The 20,476-nt window shown below is 37.7% G+C and overlaps 1 protein-coding gene, 1 long non-coding RNA gene and 1 other non-coding gene across 4 annotated transcripts in view; 1 reads left to right on the forward strand and 2 right to left on the reverse strand.

The window, feature by feature from the left end:
- LOC126349315 (uncharacterized) overlaps positions 1 to 20,476 on the reverse strand; it is a 373,888-nt gene that overhangs the window by 85,574 nt on the left and 267,838 nt on the right. For both annotated transcript variants that reach the window (XM_050002420.1, XM_050002421.1), the window contains 3 exons: positions 7,968 to 8,153; positions 5,207 to 5,259; positions 4,378 to 5,126 (listed from right to left, as the gene is read on the reverse strand). In XM_050002420.1, coding sequence (XP_049858377.1) covers positions 4,378 to 5,126; positions 5,207 to 5,259; positions 7,968 to 8,153 — 988 coding nt within the window. The remainder of the gene's footprint in view (positions 1 to 4,377; positions 5,127 to 5,206; positions 5,260 to 7,967; positions 8,154 to 20,476) is intronic.
- The window catches only part of LOC126349342 (uncharacterized), a 421,894-nt gene that overhangs the window by 48,589 nt on the left and 352,829 nt on the right, over positions 1 to 20,476 (forward strand). The gene's annotated exons all lie outside the window — the stretch shown is intronic.
- On the reverse strand, positions 3,689 to 3,763 carry Trnas-cga (transfer RNA serine (anticodon CGA)). The gene has a single exon. It is a non-coding gene; the product is annotated as a tRNA-Ser (tRNA).

The raw sequence follows: 20,476 nt of genomic DNA on the forward strand, positions 1-20,476 counted from the left end.
GAGAGCCCTTCGTGGCACAAAGTAATAATATGGACACAATCAAACCGTGGTATTAACCATCTAGGCATGGTTGAACTACAGATATCACGAGCCGTGTACCTCCTTCCTGGTGGAATGACTGGAACTGATCGGTTGTTGGACCCCCTCCATCTAATATGCTCTGCTCATACACACAGTGTGCGAAGTGCAGTCAAGTCAACTTAAAATCCAAGGTCTGCAGTCCATTCCTGATGTTCTAACTTTCTTTCTTGTGCTCCTTTTTCTTTCATAAATTCATCAACAGTGGGTTGTAAATTGACAAATTGTGCCTCTTGACTTAACCAACATTTTTTGCAGTAATACACAGCATCTCCGTACTCTTCGTTCAGTTCCATGGAAAACTGTTGCAACTGACGGTGGAGTATTGCATGTGACTTCAGAAGTTGTTATTAGTTGCACCAACAATTTCTTTGCTTGCTCCATGCTTGAAAATTTAGCACAGAGTGCTTCTGGATGTACAGAACAATGAATCCTGTCCGTTGTTCCTTGTGCAGTTTTCCTCTTTTGTTGTCAATTAAATCTTCAAATGTTTTCAATATGATATTGTAATGTCATTTTGTAGCTGTAGCTGTACCTGTTGATTATGCGACTGCATAATAGATACTGATAATTCTCATCCCTCTCTTTGTCATTCCAATTTAGTTTTAAAGGTTTGTGATGATAGACCACTAGACTGCCTCTTTCTCATGCAGCAGATGCTGGACCTGTAAATGTCCTTCATACTATGAACAAATAGTGAAGGATAAATAGTGGTGACACCACTACTGTGCTGAACTGAAGAGTGTTACGCTTACTGAAATATGCAACAGTGGAATAGAAATGGAATGTCACACTCCACCGCAGTTACATCCTAGAATTACCGAGGAATGCTGAGATGGCCGAGCCTCGCCCCACGCACCCATCATGCGTGTGTTTTATCACACTGCAGGCAAGGCAACTTTCAAGGTTTTTTCCAAACAAATCCTATATGATTAACATATTCTAAATTCTGTAGAAAGGAAAATTTATTTCAGATTATTATTCAGACTGGGTACAGATAGGTTGGACAGCACTGCCAATAAAAACTCCCTATTCTGTGATGGAATGACCGCACTACAAGAGAGGATGTCAATAAACTTGGTAATTTTTTGCTGAAGTCCAAGATATGAACTTGGCTGAATATTTTGTACCTCCATGTAGTGTCATACACTTTTCAATATCAGAGACTACCCATACTACCGTCTTTTTAGGAAAGCTTTCTGCAGAGCCACCTCCAGCAAGATCAGGTTATCTAGGGTAGAGCAATATTTCATGAATTTACATTGGAAGCAGCTAAGGGGTTACTTCCTCTCTGACATCCACACTAGGTAGCAGTTTGTCTTTTTTTGTCTTTTTTTTTCCCCAAAGCTTCTGAGAGCAACATCATAGTAACCACTTGTAGAGTTACCGCCCTTTCATGGTTTTAGTAGGACTATCATTATGGATTGCCTCCATGAATGTAGGTATAGTTCTAATGACAATGTATGATGATTAATGAATTTTGCTTTTGATTCTTTGCACAACTGCCACTGCTGTACATACGTTGGTGACCTTCTTATGGGATCTCATCTGTCTGGAAAGTGTATCCAGGTAGTGAAGTGCTTGCTAGAATGAAAATCATTGGCCACTTCCCACTATGCAATATGTTCGAGGGCATGGGGATAAAAGGATAGGTCATTCATTGAGAATTAACCTGTGGCTGAGGTGAAATATGTTGCTTGACCTCTGTTCAGAAGATAGATGTCTTGTGATTCAGTCAGTCTCTGGCAATTGCTGTTGGATCTCAAAACACATAATGTGCATTAAAATTTCCTACAAATGGGAAGGATGAGGGTAGTTGCCTCATGAAGTGTATGAGATCCATTTTATAAAGTGTGTCATTACTGCCTGCAAGTTGGTGGTGAGTTGCACAGTTGAGGAGTGGTACATATAACTAATGGTAATGAATAATGCATTACCCCTGTTTTCACTAAGATCATCTTCCCTGTTAAGTGAGTAGGATCCTAACATGAGAATCAGAAGTTTTGAAGTACATCGGCTGCTTACAGGTGACAAGTTTTAATTTTACATCCTCTGCAGATGTTTTGAAAATGTCCACAATCCATTTAATTACGGGACCCATCAGCCAGTGAGGGTTTTCCCCATTTTTTATGCACTGGTTATTTGCAATGGATGTTCACAACATTGCCTTTGCTATCAGACAGAGGTAGTGTGTGCCAATCTAATGGTTTTAATCAAGCTTTATTTGCCTTTGGTTCCGTTTTGGCTGAACTTTTATATTTACTTGAAGGAGCTGGTGTTTTTGTGGGCAAGGATGTTGATGTTTTTTCTGATGCTTGATGTTGAATGCTTGTATTTAGAAAACCTTTGGCTTCTGAGTATTTTAGGGATTGGAAGTAGTTTCACCTTTGTAGGCCCTCTTGCAAGAGCATGCATGTTTATGTAACTCTGGTATGGAGTTTGTGTTGGGTAGTTGCACCTGGTGATAGGTTTTTTGAATACTGGTTTCAAAGGCTCTGTGGTAAATACTAGAGGTTAAATCACCTTGAGTGCTTTCTTAGCCTCACCATACCTGTTCATCACACTCAGTTCCTGATTTTTGTTTTCCTTTCAGAAAACTTATAACTATCTCTGCCACACATGGGAGGATCGTTCAAACAGTTGTACATTTTGGGCGACATCTACTTATTTCATTTGCTTAATCCACCTTTGATCAGTATTTGCCACATGTTGCTTTGCTGTTACAAACAGTTGTGGTTACAAACTTTTGACATTTAAAACATTTCATAGGGTTTGGTATACATGATCTATCGTAGAGGTGGATAAACTCAGTTGTGATGTACTCTGGAAACAGAGGAGTTGAGTGTTATAATGAATGCCACAGTTTTGAATGTTTTTGACTTTTATCAAAGACCTTGCAATAGCTTGTAAATATAATACACAATTTTATGTACATTACTTAATTCTTTGATGTAACTTTCTGAATATTTTTTTTCTTAAATGAGAAGGAAACAAGTCACATGTTTAAAGGTTTTTCATCAAAATGTAATTTCTTTGTTCGAATTCTGAATCTGACACAATTAAATACCTTTGGTAAATTGCAGAAAACACAAACTGCTAATATTTTAATGCTTTAAAATATTATTAAATGCTCGTATAAATAGCTGTCTCAGAAGAAAATCCATTTGAAATTTAAATGCTGATCTGCTAAATATCATATTACTGTGGATACATATGAGTCCATTGAAGATGGTGCAAAGTGCAGTATCAATGAGAGGAAAAGTGGCTACGAAGGCGAAGGACAGAGAAGAAAGAACATTAAATGAAATTGTCCATGAGAGCAGGAGAAACTTCCGTTCTGTCTTTCAGGATATTGTAAGTTCAGACTGCCTTCAGATAGGAGAACAAATGGTGCTACCAGTATTTTGTGTGTGTGTGTGTGTGTGTGTGTGTGTGTGTGTTAGAGAGAGAGAACTATATTTGATTTCATGTGTACCACAGAACCGTTAGTCTTGTTTTCAACTGCTCACCTGGCATGCAACAGATGCAGACTCTTTAAGTAAATGACTCACATGTTTTTCCTCCCTCTCAACATCCTCCCCATTGAAACTTCCTGGCAGATTAAAACTGTGTGCCTGACCGAGACTCGAACTCGGGACCTTTGCCTTTCGCGGGCAAGTGCTCTACCAACTGAGCTACCAAAGCACGACTCACACCCAGTCCTCACAGCTTTACTTCTGCCAGTATCTCGTCTCCTACCTTCCAAACTTTACAGAAGCTCTCCTGCGAACCTTGCAGAACTAGCACTCCTGAAAGAAAGGATACTGCGGAGACACGGCTTAGCCACAGCCTGGCGGACGTTTCCAGAATGAGATTTTCACTCTGCAGCGGAGTGTGCGCTGATATGAAACTTCCTAGCAGATTAAAACTGTGTGCCCAACCGAGACTTGAACTCCATTGATACAACCTCCCCTTTGCCTTTCGCGGGCAAGTGCTCTACCAACTGAGCTACCGAAGCACGACTCACGCCCGGTCCTCACAGCTTTACTTCTGCCAGTATCTCGTGTCCTACCTTCCAAACTCTCATCCTCCCCATTGATTCCACTTTCTCTTTCTCCTTCATGCCACTCCATTGATACAACCTCCCCTCTCGTATGTCATATTTATATTCTTGCTATGGACCTCATTTGGCCTGATACTTCTCTTATATTTATAATAAAAAGTGTAATTTTTAATTTTATTCTTAGGTTTATAAGGGAATGGTTAAAGAGATATGAAGTGAAATACTGTTTTCATTAATATAATTTGATTGTACCATACCTGACACCAGGTAGTGATGGCGGAAGTGAAGGTACATTGTAGTCATATTCATCATAATCTGGATCCTTCTTTTGTGTTATGTTGATTATTGCTTCAATCTCTGGTGGTATAACCCTTTCTGATGGAGCTGAGTTGTTTAATAGTGATGTGTTGTTAGTCCCAGGCTCAGAAATACTGACATTAGTGTGAACTGTCACATTTACAGTATCAAGTTCTTCTGGCATTATGATTGTTGTAGGTATGATTGTCATAAAAGTAGATTCAGTTTGCAAGGTTATTATATCATCTGTAACTTCAGTTGTAATTTCATTACTGGTAAAATTTTCAGTTTTATTGTCTTCAGGGGTTAGGTTATCAATTCTTTCCATTGCAGTGATGATGTTTGCTACAGTTGTCTCATTTTGTATTAGATTCTCTGTTGTGTTTTCAGGCTCAGTAAAAGCTGGAATTGTTTCTGTCATGATTGTAGGTGTTACATTTTCCTCTGAAGTGAAATTGAGTGTAGTTGCATTCTGAATGTCACTTGTAGTTGTTTCCACTTCTTCTGTGGTTGTGTTATTTGCTGTAGAATTTTGTGTCCCATTATTGGATACAATTTTATTTTCCATGTCAATAGGCCCCATCTCACGATGAATTCGTTCTTGTGTACCTGGAGATCGATTAGCATTGTTAGTAGTTGTGCTATAGTTTTGCAGTGGCACTCTTTCAAATATCTTATTTTTCTTTTTTCCCACTGAAGAGATTGTATCCTGTAATTGTGAAGCACACAATCAGTTTCATTGGTTTTACAAATAGGAAAAAATGGTTTATGTAAGTGATAGCTCGTCACCTCAATTGATGATGCTCTTGTAGTACCTGTTGCCCTTTCCTCATCATGTCTATCTGTAAAGCAGAGAGATAATTTTGTAATTTCCTTTTTACATCATCTATGTTTATACATGACAGCACATCAATAACTATCATTCAGACTTCATTCTTAACTTATCATGTCATTGAATGTAGTAAATTTTATACAATATCATGAGTTTGATTTGTGCATATATTACCTTAAGTAAATAGAAATAATTCAAATGGTTCAAATGGCTCTAAGTACTATGGGACTTAACATCTGAGGTCATCAGTCCCCTTAGAAATAATTGCCTACTGGATATGTGTAGCAGGTTAGCCCCACTCCATCTCACATTTTTAATGGCATCCGTTGTTTTTCGCAGGAGCAAACATATCCTTTGGCACAAGTAATTGGGAAACATCAGTGATCCAGGGTCTCCCAAGGGGAATGGTCAGTATTCAGGGATATGGCACGAAAAAATTATTTGAACCAAAAAAATAAAAAAATAATAACTTCATATAGGCATATGCCCTGTTCCTAATGGTTTCCAGGATAGAATACATTTAATGTATATTTGTTTTTGGGCTAGTAGTGCGCACGTATGTGTCTTACCCACCTGACCCATTCAGTGTTTTATTTTAGCCCTAACATCCTTTTCTGCTTTCTACTTCTTTGCTCTTGATGTCTTTATACCTTTAAATTAGCCTGTTGAAAGTTGAATGCTAAGTTATCCATGGTGAGTGATGAGTGAAGTGGTGTGAGGGATTGAGAGTGTATCAGAGAGAAGCATCAGTTACCTGTGTTTATACCCACAATGGCTAAAATGACACACAAGTACACTAGTGAGGAAAATGCAGATATTCTGTATGTTCACGGTTTTTGTGATGGTAGTGCTCCTGCTGCTGTTGGAGAATACCGTCTGTGCTTTCCAACATGTCAAGTTTCTGATTGTAGAGTGTTTACCATAGTTTTCAGTGCAGGTATTCTCCCAAGTTCCCCATGAGAATGGGGTATTCAAACATTTACTGTGAGCTGTACAACAGTTGTTATCTAATGCGTACAATAATGCTTAGAGGTGAATGTGTTAAAAATATGTATTTTCCAACCAGTACTTTGTAAAATGCATGTTGTAATGTTTACAAATTGTTACATATATGTAAATCTCACAATAGATTGAATAATACAGAAAATGAACAACAGTGTGCATTGAATGTGTTCTATTTCGGAAACTATTCAGAATAGGGCAAGTTTCTTGCTTTAAATGATCACTCCTATTCTATTCTATTCTATTCTATTTTTTATTGGTCCATTTAAATCATGTTTGCACAAGGTACATTTTGATATTGGACCTCTGTAAACTGACAATTCCTCCTGGGACATCCTCTAGACATTTATTTTGAAAAATCAAAATGAGTTTCATGTCATTAACACTAAATTATAGAAGAATAGTTGAGACTTTTGTACATCATAAAATAGACTAAATATTATATGATAATGCATGCTGTAAATAGATGTCACTTGACAAATGATGTAACAGTTTATTGCTGTTTGAGAGCAAATTTGTATTACAATATAATAGTGATGTATCACTCTCATACACCACTAAAATAAGTTTTATTGTTGGAAAAGTGGACTACATTGTTAAGGCAGTGGTTCCTTCTTATGTTTGAAGTGTAATTAATGCTAGTTCATTGCAGAATTAGTTGGATTTGATATTTAGTGTTATATTATATTTCATGCATTGAGAAGTAGAGTCGGCTTCTCTGCTTGATAAATTGAGTTATTTATATGTTTTTGTTCGGTCATACTGGTCATTCAAGTCACCTGCAGCTCTAAAACTGGCATGTACATTGTAGAAGAGGTCGAAATATATGAGTTACCTTCATTGGCATTACTTAATGTTTAGCAGCGAGTTCATAACATTTAGTACTCATGTAGGGCATTTATAAGAAACCAGCACATAAGTTTCTGTGTATTTTGTTAACAGTATTTTGGACAAATGTAGAAGTGCATTTTTCATAGTATCATCACTAAATAATGTTTCATTGCTTTCACACTTGTCTTGGAAGCCTAATATTGTGTTAGCGATACATTGTGTGACTTTCAATTTCTACCATTTACAATAAATTACGGCCATTCATACAGTTAATGAGGATGGCCTACAAGGAAAAAAAACAAAAAAAAAATGCTGACAAATTTTGTTGCTGAACTTTCTTATGGCATCAGGCCCAGTTATTACTTGTTGAAACAGATTTTCATGCTTTGTCAAATATCTGCACGTACTAACTTCACAAGGACTGATAACTGGCTTTCAGTTCTCCTTTTGTGCATGATCTTCTGCTGCTGCTCTGTCCTGTAAGTAGTGATGTGTCTTCATACAGGTAGTTTTCAATGGTGGTATTTCTATGTTTATGTTTATGGTGGTTCTTAATTAATGAATGATTTTATGTTGTGACTCATACATGTAGAGGCAAGAGTTTATTCCATAACTTCAAATGGCTGAGACTTTAGACCTAACTAACTTAAGCCAACCAACTTGTTCAGTTTAAGGACTTAAAAATAATTTGTTATCCAAAAGGCCCAAATTACAGTAATTATATGGTAAATGAGAGCCAGAAATAGTTGCATGTTAATATTGTAATTTTATAGGCAAGTACAAATGATATTTCTATTTCCTCTCCACTTCATTACAATGACTAAAATGTGACTATTCATAGTACAAAGGAAAGTGACATGATCAATGCACTTAAATTCTACTCACTGCACTCATATCTTGTAGGGCAGCAGCTGATGTTAGAGATTACTGGAGTACATCCATGTATTGGTGGAGAACACTTCAGTGTAGTGCATTGCACTCGTCCTCGTATACAGTAACATTGCTTGCACTGTGCTCTGTCCACTTCAATACGAACTCCCTCTGTGTACTGTTGACCACCCACAGTGCAACCTAATAACACAACCATGTAATACAAGTTAACATAATGGAAAATACTGATAATAATGACTGTATTAAGATCACTGAACACACTTTTACCTAAAATATGACTATCCTGAAAAGTCACCTGAAAATACTGTAAGTGTATTCCACAGTTTCTTTTTTAATTAGTAAACAAATAAAGAGATGACCACTATATTACTGGCATGTAATTATGATTTAAAAATTGTTTCTAATGTACAGGTTCAGTTTTCCCCAATGCCTGTGTTGATTAGATGTCCACACATGTTTCTTATCCAAATCTTCATAGGAACACACTATGAAACTAATGTTACGTTGTTGGTAAACTGTAGCAATTTAAGCTGCAAAAAAAAAAAAAAAAAAAAAGTAGAAAGTATGCCATACACTTCAGTTTTAAGTCAGAATTTGAAACGTTTCTGAACATTGTAGAATAAATAATAGTGTCTCTGTGTGCTACAAACCACCACCGGCTGAAGGGTAGACTGCACAGACACTATATTCACCTGAGGAACAGCTATGCAAAGCTTAAGATATTATAAAAACATTTCAGCCTCTTCGGTGTGTCTTTATTATTTATTATGTCTCAGAATTTCTATGCCACATTATGTTGTGTGAAACATGATATAGGACTGAGATGACATGTTACTGTCTGGTGGAATATATACTGTGATGAATATTTGTTAGAAGCTAAAACTATGTGACAGACCAGAGCGTGAACTGGACACCTGCCCACCATAGACAGTGTGCTACTAATCGCAATGTAACATTTGTTTCTGTTGAAGGTCAATTGCCACTCCTTGCACCAAACATTGATCCCCTACAGATCTTCCTGTATTTTGCTACAATTTCCCAGTGCTGCAATTTCTCTGTTATAACAGCGTCATCCATGAAGAGCCATGTGGAACTTCCAACTTCATCTACTAGGTCATTTATATATACTGTGAAAAGTAACGGTCCTGTGTTAGTCCCCTGGGGCATGCCTGAAGTTACTTCTCTGCCTCTGTTCTGAATGGCATGATGTGTTGTGTTTGATAGAAACTCTTCAACCCACTCACATAGTTGGTCTGATATTCTGTAAATTCGTATTTTGTTCATTAGGTGGCAGTGCCTCATGGAAGACAGGAGCATGTGGTTGACTTGGGCATCAGTATCTATCGCCTTCTGGCTCTTATGGATGAGCAGAGTGATCTGGAAGACATCATGCTTACACCATTGACTGTTAAACTCTTTATTTCCACTATTGCAATTTTGGCCTTAGGCCATTTTTTTGAAAGATATCATGTTTATGCCATTGCCTGTTAAACTTTTTATTTCCACTATTGCAATTTTGGCCATAGGCCATTATCAAGTGCAAATTTTTTGGCTTTAAGCTTTGTCAACTTTATACAAGCTGACACACTTATATGTCGTTGTCGTTTGCTGTTATATACATTCGTAACACTGCTAAGTAGTGTGAGTGCACATGTCCATATATCATAAAATAGCACAGTCTGTACATACACATGTTCATTCCACCATCTCTAGTAACTTTTGCACTAAACGACAGCAGCATTATGAATGTATATAACAGCAAATGACAACAACATATAAGTGTCAGCATGCATAAAGTTGACATGGCTTAAAGCCAAAAAATTTGCACTTGATAATGGCCTATGGCCAAAATTGCAATAGTGGAAATAAAAAGTTTAACAGTCAATGGCATAAACATAATGTCTTTCAAAAAATTTTGCATGACTGTGAATCCCATTTATGAAAAGTTCATTTAGAGTGATCTGTGTTTTGTTCCCATATTGATTCCTACATAGGGGATTTTCATAACCTAGAAATGTCATAATATGCAAGCATAAAACATTCCAAAATTTTACAACACAGACATCAGAGAAGTACATAGACCTATAATTCTGCGTGTCTGCTCAATGATCCTTCTTGAAAATGAGAATGCCCTGTGCTTTTTTACAATCGTCAGGAAGACATCACTCCTCCAGAAACCTACAGTACCTGTCTGCTAGAAGGGGGCAAGTTCATTCACATACTCTATGTAGTATCGAATTGGTATACTGTCAGGTCCAGTGGCCTTTCCTATGTTGAGCTATTTCAGTTGATTTTCAATCCCAAGGTCACTTGTTTCAATAGTAGCCATTTCGTTGTCCATACAATGATTTAAAGAAGGCACTACAGTGCAATCTTCCTCTGTGAAACAATTTTGGAGAAAGAAATTTAGTATTTCAGTGTTTTCTGTATCATCCTCTGCTTCATTGCCATTATGGTTATAGATTAGACAGTTGTTGTCGATCCATTTAATGGTTTAACATGAGAACAAAACTTCATTAGATTTTCTGTCAAGCAGTGGATGAATTTTACTTCTGAATTTGTTGAATTCTTCACGGATGGCTCTCCTTAAGCTAATTTTGGCATCATTTCATTTTTGTTCAACTGTGAGGCTTTGTCTCCATTTAAATTTGCAGCGAAGGTCACTTTCCTGTGGTAGCAGTTTTATAACAAGGCTGTCAAACCAAGGCAGGTCTTTACTGCCCCTCACAGCTTCAATTGAAACATATCTGTCTAAAGAATATTGTACAATCCTCTCTTTAACTTTATCCATTCATACTCAATGTTATTAGTGGTGGAGATGAAATCTTTGTGTTGATTGCCCAGGTAATATGAAATCTGTTGTGACAGAACAGCAACTGTATTGGTATTTAAAACAGTTCCAATACATTGCTTGTTTTTTAGTGCCAGTTGCACATTTATTTATGTGTGATGTGGTCCGATCTCCCTGGATCATCTTCAGATTTCTATAGTTGCATTAACAACCCAATGAGTCTGTTTTCAGTATCTCTCTGGTGTGTGCTTTTGACACAGAAACGACGGGTCGCTGATGCAGTTACATAGTTTTGAATATGATCAAGGGAGATTGAAATTAGTTATGTGTTAAAAAATGTGTAACTGGGACTGAAATTAAATGATATATTAGAATTGTTTTAAAATTAGTTGAACTGTGCAGTCTCATCATCACAAACTGCTTAACATTAACAGGACAAGCTGATTGGATGTTAAATATTAAAGTGTGTGAAGCCTGTGCTCCATTTACATTATTGAACTAATAGGAGCAATAGTTTTGCGATATTTTGTCCTGTTGCTGTCAGTGCTGTTGTGAAATTGTGTGTGTCACATATGATTTTGGAGGTCTCTGCAAATTACAATATTAATAGGGATGTGAGAATGAAGGTGGGGATCTGAAGAAATGTCAATGTGTCTCTCACATCATGTATTGTGAATCTAGAGAGGATAAGCACATAATGGTTTCAGCACACATTGAATTTGAGAATAGGATTGGACAGTAAGCTTTCATCTACACAGTCAGTTGTTGACCAGTCTGATGTGGCAGCATAGGAGAACCCCTTTGGTTATCATCTGTGGCACATTTACAGCACAGCAGCATGTCGATGATTTATGCTTCATTTTGTTGTCCTTAATGACAAGCCACGCTGCACTTACATTTCAACAAGATAATGCCTGACCACACATGGCAACAATTTCTACTGCTTGTCTTCATGATTTTCAAATCCTATCATCACCAGCAAGATTGCCTGATTCTCCCCTGTTGAGAACATTTTAACATTATAGGTAAGGGCCCTCCAACCATCTCGGGATTTTTATGATCTAACGTGCCAATTGGACAGAACTGGGCACAATATCCCTCCAGAGGACATACAACAACTCTGTCAGTCATTGCCAGCTGAATAAGTTCTTGCATAAGGGCCAGAGGTGGACCAGTGTATTACTGATCTGTTCAGTTTGTAATTTGTAATCATTTGTTTGTTTGTAAATTTATATTACATCTATCAATTTACATTCCATTCAAATAATTCCTTTGTGACGTATATTTTTTTTTTTATTTTTTTAAGAAAGTATTGATCATGCAAAACTGAAATGACCCTTTTTCACATGGTGTCCTACAAACCATAAATGAAATGGTACAGGCAGATTCCATACTCCTCGATTTCCAGAATGTATTTATTGTGGTGCTCCATTACAGACTGTTAATGAAGGTCCACACATACAGAATAGGTTCACAGATATGTGAGTAGCCCCAGGACTTTTTAATTAATAGAACCCAGCACATTGTCCTTCATGCAAGTGTTCGTCAGAAACAAGGCTGCTGTCAGCAGTGACCCAGGCAAGTGTGATAGGATTGCTCTCATTTTCTATATACATAAATGATTTGACAGATGTGGTGAGCACAGATCTGTTATAATTTGCTGGTGCACTGTAGTGTATGAGGAAGAGTTGCTGTTGAATGACAGGAGGATGACTGGGGTAGAATTTCTATTTTGTGTGATGAATGGTAACCTTCTCTAAAAATGGAAAAAGGTAAGGTAATGCAGATGGTGCATGTACCACTCTGGTTTGAAAAGGTTGGCACAGGAGAGGAATTCATGGCAGTTCATATTTCTCTGCTAGTCAAGAAGAAAGGCATCATTCTGGGTGACATTGTTCTCGAGATCATGGACAACCATAGTATGCCGCATTTCACAATATCTCCGCATGCAGAACCCTGTTGATTTTTATAGTTGAGTTTTTAGTTCTTGAAAAAGGTTATAAAGTTGAGATCTCAAAAAATGTTCAATAATTCTGTAGAAGATTGGTATCAACAATAGAAGCCTATAATCATGTGCATCTGTAAGAGGACCTTCCTTGAAAACAGGAATGACCTGCACTTTTTCCAATCATTTGGTGCTTATCATTCCACAAGTCATGATAAATGCTGCTATAAGTGGAGCAAGTTCTTTCACATAACCCAAGGTGAATCTTATAGGTACCTCAACAAGTTCAAATTCCTTTACATTGTTGGGCAATTGTGGCCCATTTTCTACTACACAATCATGTATTACAGTGTCTGCCGGTTTCGTTATTAATGTGATGATTAAAAGGAGAATTCTTATTATGATACTCTGCAGTGAAACAATTTTGGAAGACTGTATTCACTATTTCAACCTTTTCTGTCGTGTTCTGTTTTGATGTCAGTATTGTCTGTATTCAACCAAATAGATGATTTAGGTTGTTACAGACTTAACGGAACTTCAAATCATCTTAGAATTTTAGTCAAATCATTTCTCAAAATTTTACTTTGTAATTTACTGGTCATTTCTTGTATAAGTCTTCTTGCACTCGCTTTGGGTTCATTCAGCATTAATCACCAATAAGGCATGGATATCACTTAATTCTTCGCTTTTCTGCTTTTGTAATAGCTTTTTAATATAGCTCTTGAACTGCACCAGATGTTTTTCATCCCTCTCAACCCTGCTCTGAGAAGTCATCGAATGCAGTTTCTGAACAGCCTGCATTGTTGTCAGGTGATGCTGTACTACACAGGAGAGTATCACCGCTGAATGATTTTGGAAGAATACAGTATGACAGCCTGAAGTTCTATTGTGACCAATGCTGTCCCACAAGGATCTATCTTAGGGCCATTGCTTTTTCTTGTGTACATTAATGATCTCTCATCAGTTACACTGCCAGAAGCAGAGTTCGTTTTGTTTGCAGATGACACAAGTATTGCAATCAATAGTATGTCGAGTGTAGTTCTAGAAAGATCTGCTAATGATATTTTCATGGATATTAATAAATGGTTTAAAGCCAACTCACTGACATTAACCTTCGAAAAGACTCACTATATGCAATTCAGAACCTGTAAGAGCTTTCCACCCAGCATATGCATAAAGTACGAAGAAGAGCAGATAGAAGAGGTTGACAGTCTTAAATTCCTGGGATTACAACTTGATAATAAATTCAGTTGGGAGGAGCACACCACAGAACTGCAGAAAAGCCTTAACAAATCTGTATTTGCAATTCGAATGTTAGCAGACATAGGCGAAATAAAAGTGAAAAAGCTTGCATACTTTACCTACTTTCATTCCTTAATGTCATATGGTATAATATTTTGGGGTAACTCTTCAAGTCAAACAAAAGTTTTCAGAGTCCAAAAGCGTGTAATACGTATTATTTGTGGAGTAAACTCACGGACGTCTTGTAGAAACCTCTTCAAAGAACTGGGTATACTAACTACTGCCTCTCAGTATATTTACTCCTTAATGAAATTTGTCCTAAATAATATATCTCTTTTTCCAACAAACAGCTCAGTACATACATACAATACCAGGAACAAAAATGATCTGCACAAGGACTTAAAAGCACTTACTTTAGTTCAAAAAGGGGTCCACTACTCAGGAACACTCATCTTCAATAATTTGCCAGCAAACATAAAAAATTTAGTTACAAATAGAGATCAGTTTAAAACGAGCCTGAAAGACTTACTAGTAGCCAATTCCTTCTACTCCATTGACAAATTTTTTAATAGAAACAAATGATGTGTTGTATATATTTATACTATTAGTATTGTTATTTCAGCTTAAAAAAATAAAAAATACAAAATAAAAAAAGGTGACATGTTCCACATCCACGAGGATCTCCTCAACACGGATCTATGGAACGAAAACTAATATAATCTAAACAGTTAGCTCTAAATGTAGAAAAATGTTTGTTAATGCAGATGAGTAGGGAAAATAGCCCTGTAATGTCCACATACATTGTTGGTGGCGTGCTGCTTGACTAAGTCACATCCATTAAATATCTAGGCATGGCATTGGAGTTCAATATGAAATGGAATGAGCGTATAAGGACAGTTGTGTGTGTGTGTGTGTGTGTGTGTGTGTGTGTGTGTGTGTGTGTGTGTGTGTGTTGTGGTCTTCAGTCCTGAGACTGGTTTGATGCAGCTCCCCACGCTACTCTATCCTGTGCAAGCTTCTTCATCTCCCAGTACGTACTGCAGCCTACATCCCTCTAAATCTGCTTAGTGTATTCATCTCTTGTTCTCCCTCTACGATTTTTATCCTCCATGCTGCCCTCCAATGCTAAATTTGTGATCCCTTGATGCCTCAGAACATGTCCTACCAACCAATCCTTTCTTCTAGTCAAGTTGTGCCACAAACTCCTCTTCTTCCCAATCCTATACAGTGCCTCCTCATTAGTTATGTGATCTACCCATCTAATCTTCAGCATTCTTCTGTAGCACCACATTTCGAAAGCTTCTGTTCTCTTCTTGTCCAAACTATTTATTGTCCATGTTTCACTTCCATACATGGCTACACTCCATACAAATACTTTCAGAAACGACTTCCTGACACTTAAATCTATACTCAATGTTAACAAATTTCTCTTCTTCAGAAACGCTTTCCTTGCCATTACCAGTCTACCTTCGATATCCTCTCTACTTTGACCATCAACATTTATTTGTCTCCCCAAATAGCAAAACTCCTTTACTACTTTAAGTGTCTCATTTCCTAATCTAATTCCCTCAGCATCCGACTTAATTCGACTACATTCCATTAGCCTCGTTTTGCTTTTGTTGATGTTTCAAGACACTGTCTATTCCGTTCAACTGCTCTTCCAAGTCCTTTGCTGTTTCTAACAGAATTACAATGTCATCGGCGAACCTCAATGTTTTTATTTCTTCTCCATGGATTTTAATACCTACTCGGAATTTTTCTTTTGTTTCCTTTACTGCTTGCTCAATATACAGATTGAATAACATCGGGGAGATGCTACAACCCTGTCTTATTCCCTCCCCAACCACTGTTTCCCTTTCAGGTCCCTCGACTCTACAAAGGAACTCTACAAAGGAGACTATGTATAGATCACTTGTGTGTCTCATTCTTGAGTATTGCTCATGTGTTTGTGATCCTCACCATGTTGGATTAAAAGAAAGCATCAAAGCAATTCAAAAGCATGCTGCTACATTTGTTACCAGTAGATCTGATGGTTCATGAACACAAATGGGAATCCCTGGAGGGAAGATGGGATTCTTTTTGTGAAGTGTTGTTGAAAAACTTTGGAGAACAGTTGGTTGTATTGCCACCAATGTACATTTTGCAAAAGGATTGTGAAGACGAGGTAAGAGAAATCAGGCCTCTTTCTGAGGCATATGGGTAGTCATTTTTCCCTCACTTCATTTGCAAGTGAAGTAGTAGAGGAAATGACCAGCAGTTATACATGTTACTCTCCACCAAAACCATGCGGGGTATGATGCAGGTGTAGAACAGTATATGTGCTAGGTGTATTCCCCTGAATGAGAACTCTTGTCATGTCATTTGAAGGTGGTCATTCAACTGAGATGAGTTGGAAAGTTCTGTATCTATTTGTGGGTGCCTTCCTGGGCTATGGGATAAAGGCTAGAGTCACTAATTGCTCCTGTGGGAGATAGCTTCAATTTTTTTTTTTTTTTTTTTTGTCCGTTAAGTCTGCAACCTTAAATGTCTAAGTGTAATGACTGATACAAAATCTGCTGAAGAGGAGTCATCAAAATGCTTTCATCAGACTACTTGCCATACAATTTTTATTGCACTGAGGTGTTTGTAAAAGTATTGACTTTTCAGTTACAAGAAAAAGGTAAACATCACTCACAGATAGGTCTTAGGCCTGTTCTGATTGGTCGACAGGTGCCTACAAGGCAGTATGAGGAGCTATCTATGATAGAGAGACATGTGCTCAGCATGTTGCGAATCCCTCCAGCCGATATAACCAAAAGATGAAACCTTTGTACAAGCAGGTGCTCATTTGCCCTTACAAGGTTGATTGGACCCCATATTAGAAAAAAAATCAGAGGTTGTACTAGGAATCAAACCCAGGTCCTTCCACACTGAAGGCAGTGACAGTAGCCAATTGGTTCTGGAGGCAGTGGACTTTTCTCCTCCTTACTCAAATATTCAAGCCTGGCGATGAAAAAGTGGGGCACAAATGGATAAAATTCATAAGCATTATGCAACATGTAGAGCCCGCCAGAAAAATGTATACACACTTTAAGGAATGAAAGGCATTACTTATATGTTTATTTTACATTTAATAATTGGTGACACATGTTGTACAATCTTCAGTTTAGCACATGGTTACTTTAATGTTCACCGTTGGTGGGTATATGACACATGTTGTACAATCTTCAGTTTAGCACATGGTTACTTTAATGTTCACCGTTGGTGGGTATACACATAACAGAATGGCAAGCGGTTGCCACAACTATGTCAGTCAATGTTACAGTGGATATTGCTGCACATGTCACTATAATCTCCTGGCGGAGTTCCTCCAGCATGTGTGGCTTATGTCAGTAGACGTTATCTGTCACAGTTCCTCACAATTAAAAGTCCATAGATGTTAGATCTGGTGACTGTGGAGGGAACCTCAGTGGGCCCTCTTCATCCAAACCAATGCTCCAGAAAATTGTCATCCAGGAAAGCTCGTAGAGCAAGGTGGTAGTGTGGTGGTGCCCCGTTCTTTGGTAGAAGACTTTTACATTAGCTCCATAAAACACACATATACCTGGCAAAATTGATATGCATAACATTTCCAGGTACATTTCTGCAGTGACAGTAGCATCGAAGAAAAAGAGTCCTTCTAAGCCCCCAGGTGATAGTCCACACCACACATGAACCGCTGGTAGACTGACTGCTTTATCCACATAAACATGCAGATTTCCTGATGCCCAGTACACACAGGTATGCTTATTCATGGTTTCATTAAGTATAAATTGTGCGTCATCACTCCACACTACCTTCGTCACAAATTGTTTGTTATCAGTTCCATTTGCTGATACCATTCGCAAAATTGCATTTGGCGATCAGTATTTTCATCCTTAATCACATGCAGTAATTGTGGAATGTAAACTTTCCACTTCGCAGCTTCGAGAACTCTTTGTACACTTATACTGCTAACCCCCATTTCACATGCCCATTGCGTAGCAGACATCTGTGGAGAATTAACAAATGTTTCCAACATGAGAGCTGACAAAGCAGGACTTATAACTGTTCACTGTCTTCCTGATCTTCTGAATATCTCAAATCGTTCCACACATTTCAAACTGGTGAATGATGCATTTAATTTTTAGGTGGGTTGGCAGTTCTCTTTCAAACGCCCGCCTCCACTGACGTTGCACTTCAACGACATTATCAAACATGAAAAACCACTTAAAAATACATTCTCATTGCTTGAATGTCAAGAATGCTCCAGCCATCTTGTTTCCTCAATTCCGAGATGAAAGTACCAACACCTGTTGAGCCAAAGGCCATACTACAACACACTTGTAACTCAGATCGAACAACAATATCAATATCTCTATAGAGTCTGACAAAGAGTGTACACATTTTTCTGACATTTTTCTGGCAGACTCTGTACATACATCACTGGGTGATGAGAAATAGTTATTGAATGGTGATTCTAGCACAATGCACCAGATTTCCTCCTCTCCTCCATCGCCATATTTCTGGATGGAAAAAAACAAGATGGCAAATTTACCCCACTTATGCTATTTAAAATTCCACTGTGGTGGTTTAGCCCACTTGTCCATCATTAAAATGTTGGATTACCGATGACCTAGTAGTTTGGTCCCTTCTCTCCCCCCACCTCCCAAACCAACCGACCAAATCTTGGTGCAAAATCCAAGATGTCTTGAGGAATTTGAATTGGAATTCAGTAACTACTATTACTTTAGAGCTAATTCACTTATAGTAATTAAAATGCTGCACTTTAGTAAGTGTTATTAATTTAATAATATGATTTGCTTGTAATCTTTTCAACAGACAAATTTAAAATGTTAAGTGATACCTGAAGAATAACATGTGTGAGGGAGTAAGCTTATTCTTTTGAAGAGCACCACAACATAGGGATGAAAATTCAATGTAGTGCAAGTAGCCCACATTGCTGGTTGAAAAAATGTAATATATGGGAACTAGGTGATTCATGTCATGTAAAAGAAGTGTTACCTCAGTCAAGATAACTTCACAGAAACATTTGAGCAAGCTGCTGCAGGTTTCCTGATCTTCATAGCTACCACCACCACCATTGCTGCCACTGTTCCTCTAGTGACTGGTTTGGATGAGCTCCCAGTAAGTTTCAGCTTCGTCTTCCTCTCCCACCACTACTCCTCTACAGGTCACAGCTTTTGTTGCTGTACCAACACCACCAATCTGTCTACATTCAAAACTGATTTATATGAATACGCTATTCTGGAAGGTAGTTGTCACTGAAGATTCTACAACCATCAACACATGATTGGTGGTGAGGCAGCCTGTCAGACTTATCTGTGCTAGAGTAATTAAGAGGTTGGAGTAATAATACTTACTGACATATGTATAGAAATCTTTTGTATGTATTTTAAATTGTTAATGTACTCCTTGAATGCACTGTTGATGTTTTTGTCATGAACCAACTGCTTTGGTGCTCCTCTTACCCTCTTAAATAATTGTTTTGGTAGTTGAATATAATAGAGGGAAAGATTCCACGTGGGAAAAATATATCTAAAAACAAAGATGATGTGACTTACCCAACGAAAGCGCTGGCAGGTTGATAGACACACAAACAAACACAAACAGACACACAAAATTCAAGCTTTCGCAACCAATGGTTGCTTCGCCAGGAAAGAGGGAAGGAGAGGGAAAGACAAAAGGATGTGGGTTTTAAGGGAGAGGGTAAGGAGTCATTCCAATCCCAGGAGCGGAAAGACTTACCTTAGGGGGGAGGGGGAAGGACAGGTATACACTCGCACATACACACATATCCATCCGCACATACACAGACACAATGTCTGCTTGTGTCTGTGTATGTGCGGATGGATATGTGTGTGTGTGTGTGTGTGTGTGTGTGTGTGTGTGTGTGTGTGTGAAACATGCTAAAAAACGCAATCATTCAAAATTTTTAGTAGTTGTATAACCAAAATACAACAACATGAGGATTCAGCTTCAATTGTTCTTAACGGAATCTAGTAGAAATCCACCTTTTTCTTTTCTACAACTGATCCCATTGATTATATACTAATACATGACTGGACATTTACCACAAACACTCTACGACAGGACTGCTTGGACCACTTCATAATGTAATCAAAGACCTTAACATACAGAAAATCCTTAGTCCTACAAGGGGAAGAAAAACATTAAAATCTGGTATCTTATTGAAGAATAATTTTAATATATTGGCATGTGTTGTTTGACATTCTACAAAATAATTAACATCTAATACACACTGAAAACAACTCCATTTTTGGCTCATTCAGCATTTGCAAAGAACTGATGTTAAATCAATGCAATTCTGTAATTTCCCAGTGCACACAAATTATCAATGTGATATAAAATGTCATTTTTCATGACTCTCATTGAAAATATCTGCAGTTATCACTCATTTGACACTAATGAAGAATTGGTATTTGGTACATCCATTGGAAGCACATGATAGTTTATCATTGTCTGAGACCAGCATTAGATAGCAGA

Source organism: Schistocerca gregaria, chromosome 1 (genome assembly GCF_023897955.1).
Source record: "Schistocerca gregaria isolate iqSchGreg1 chromosome 1, iqSchGreg1.2, whole genome shotgun sequence".
NCBI lineage: Eukaryota > Metazoa > Arthropoda > Insecta > Orthoptera > Acrididae > Schistocerca > Schistocerca gregaria.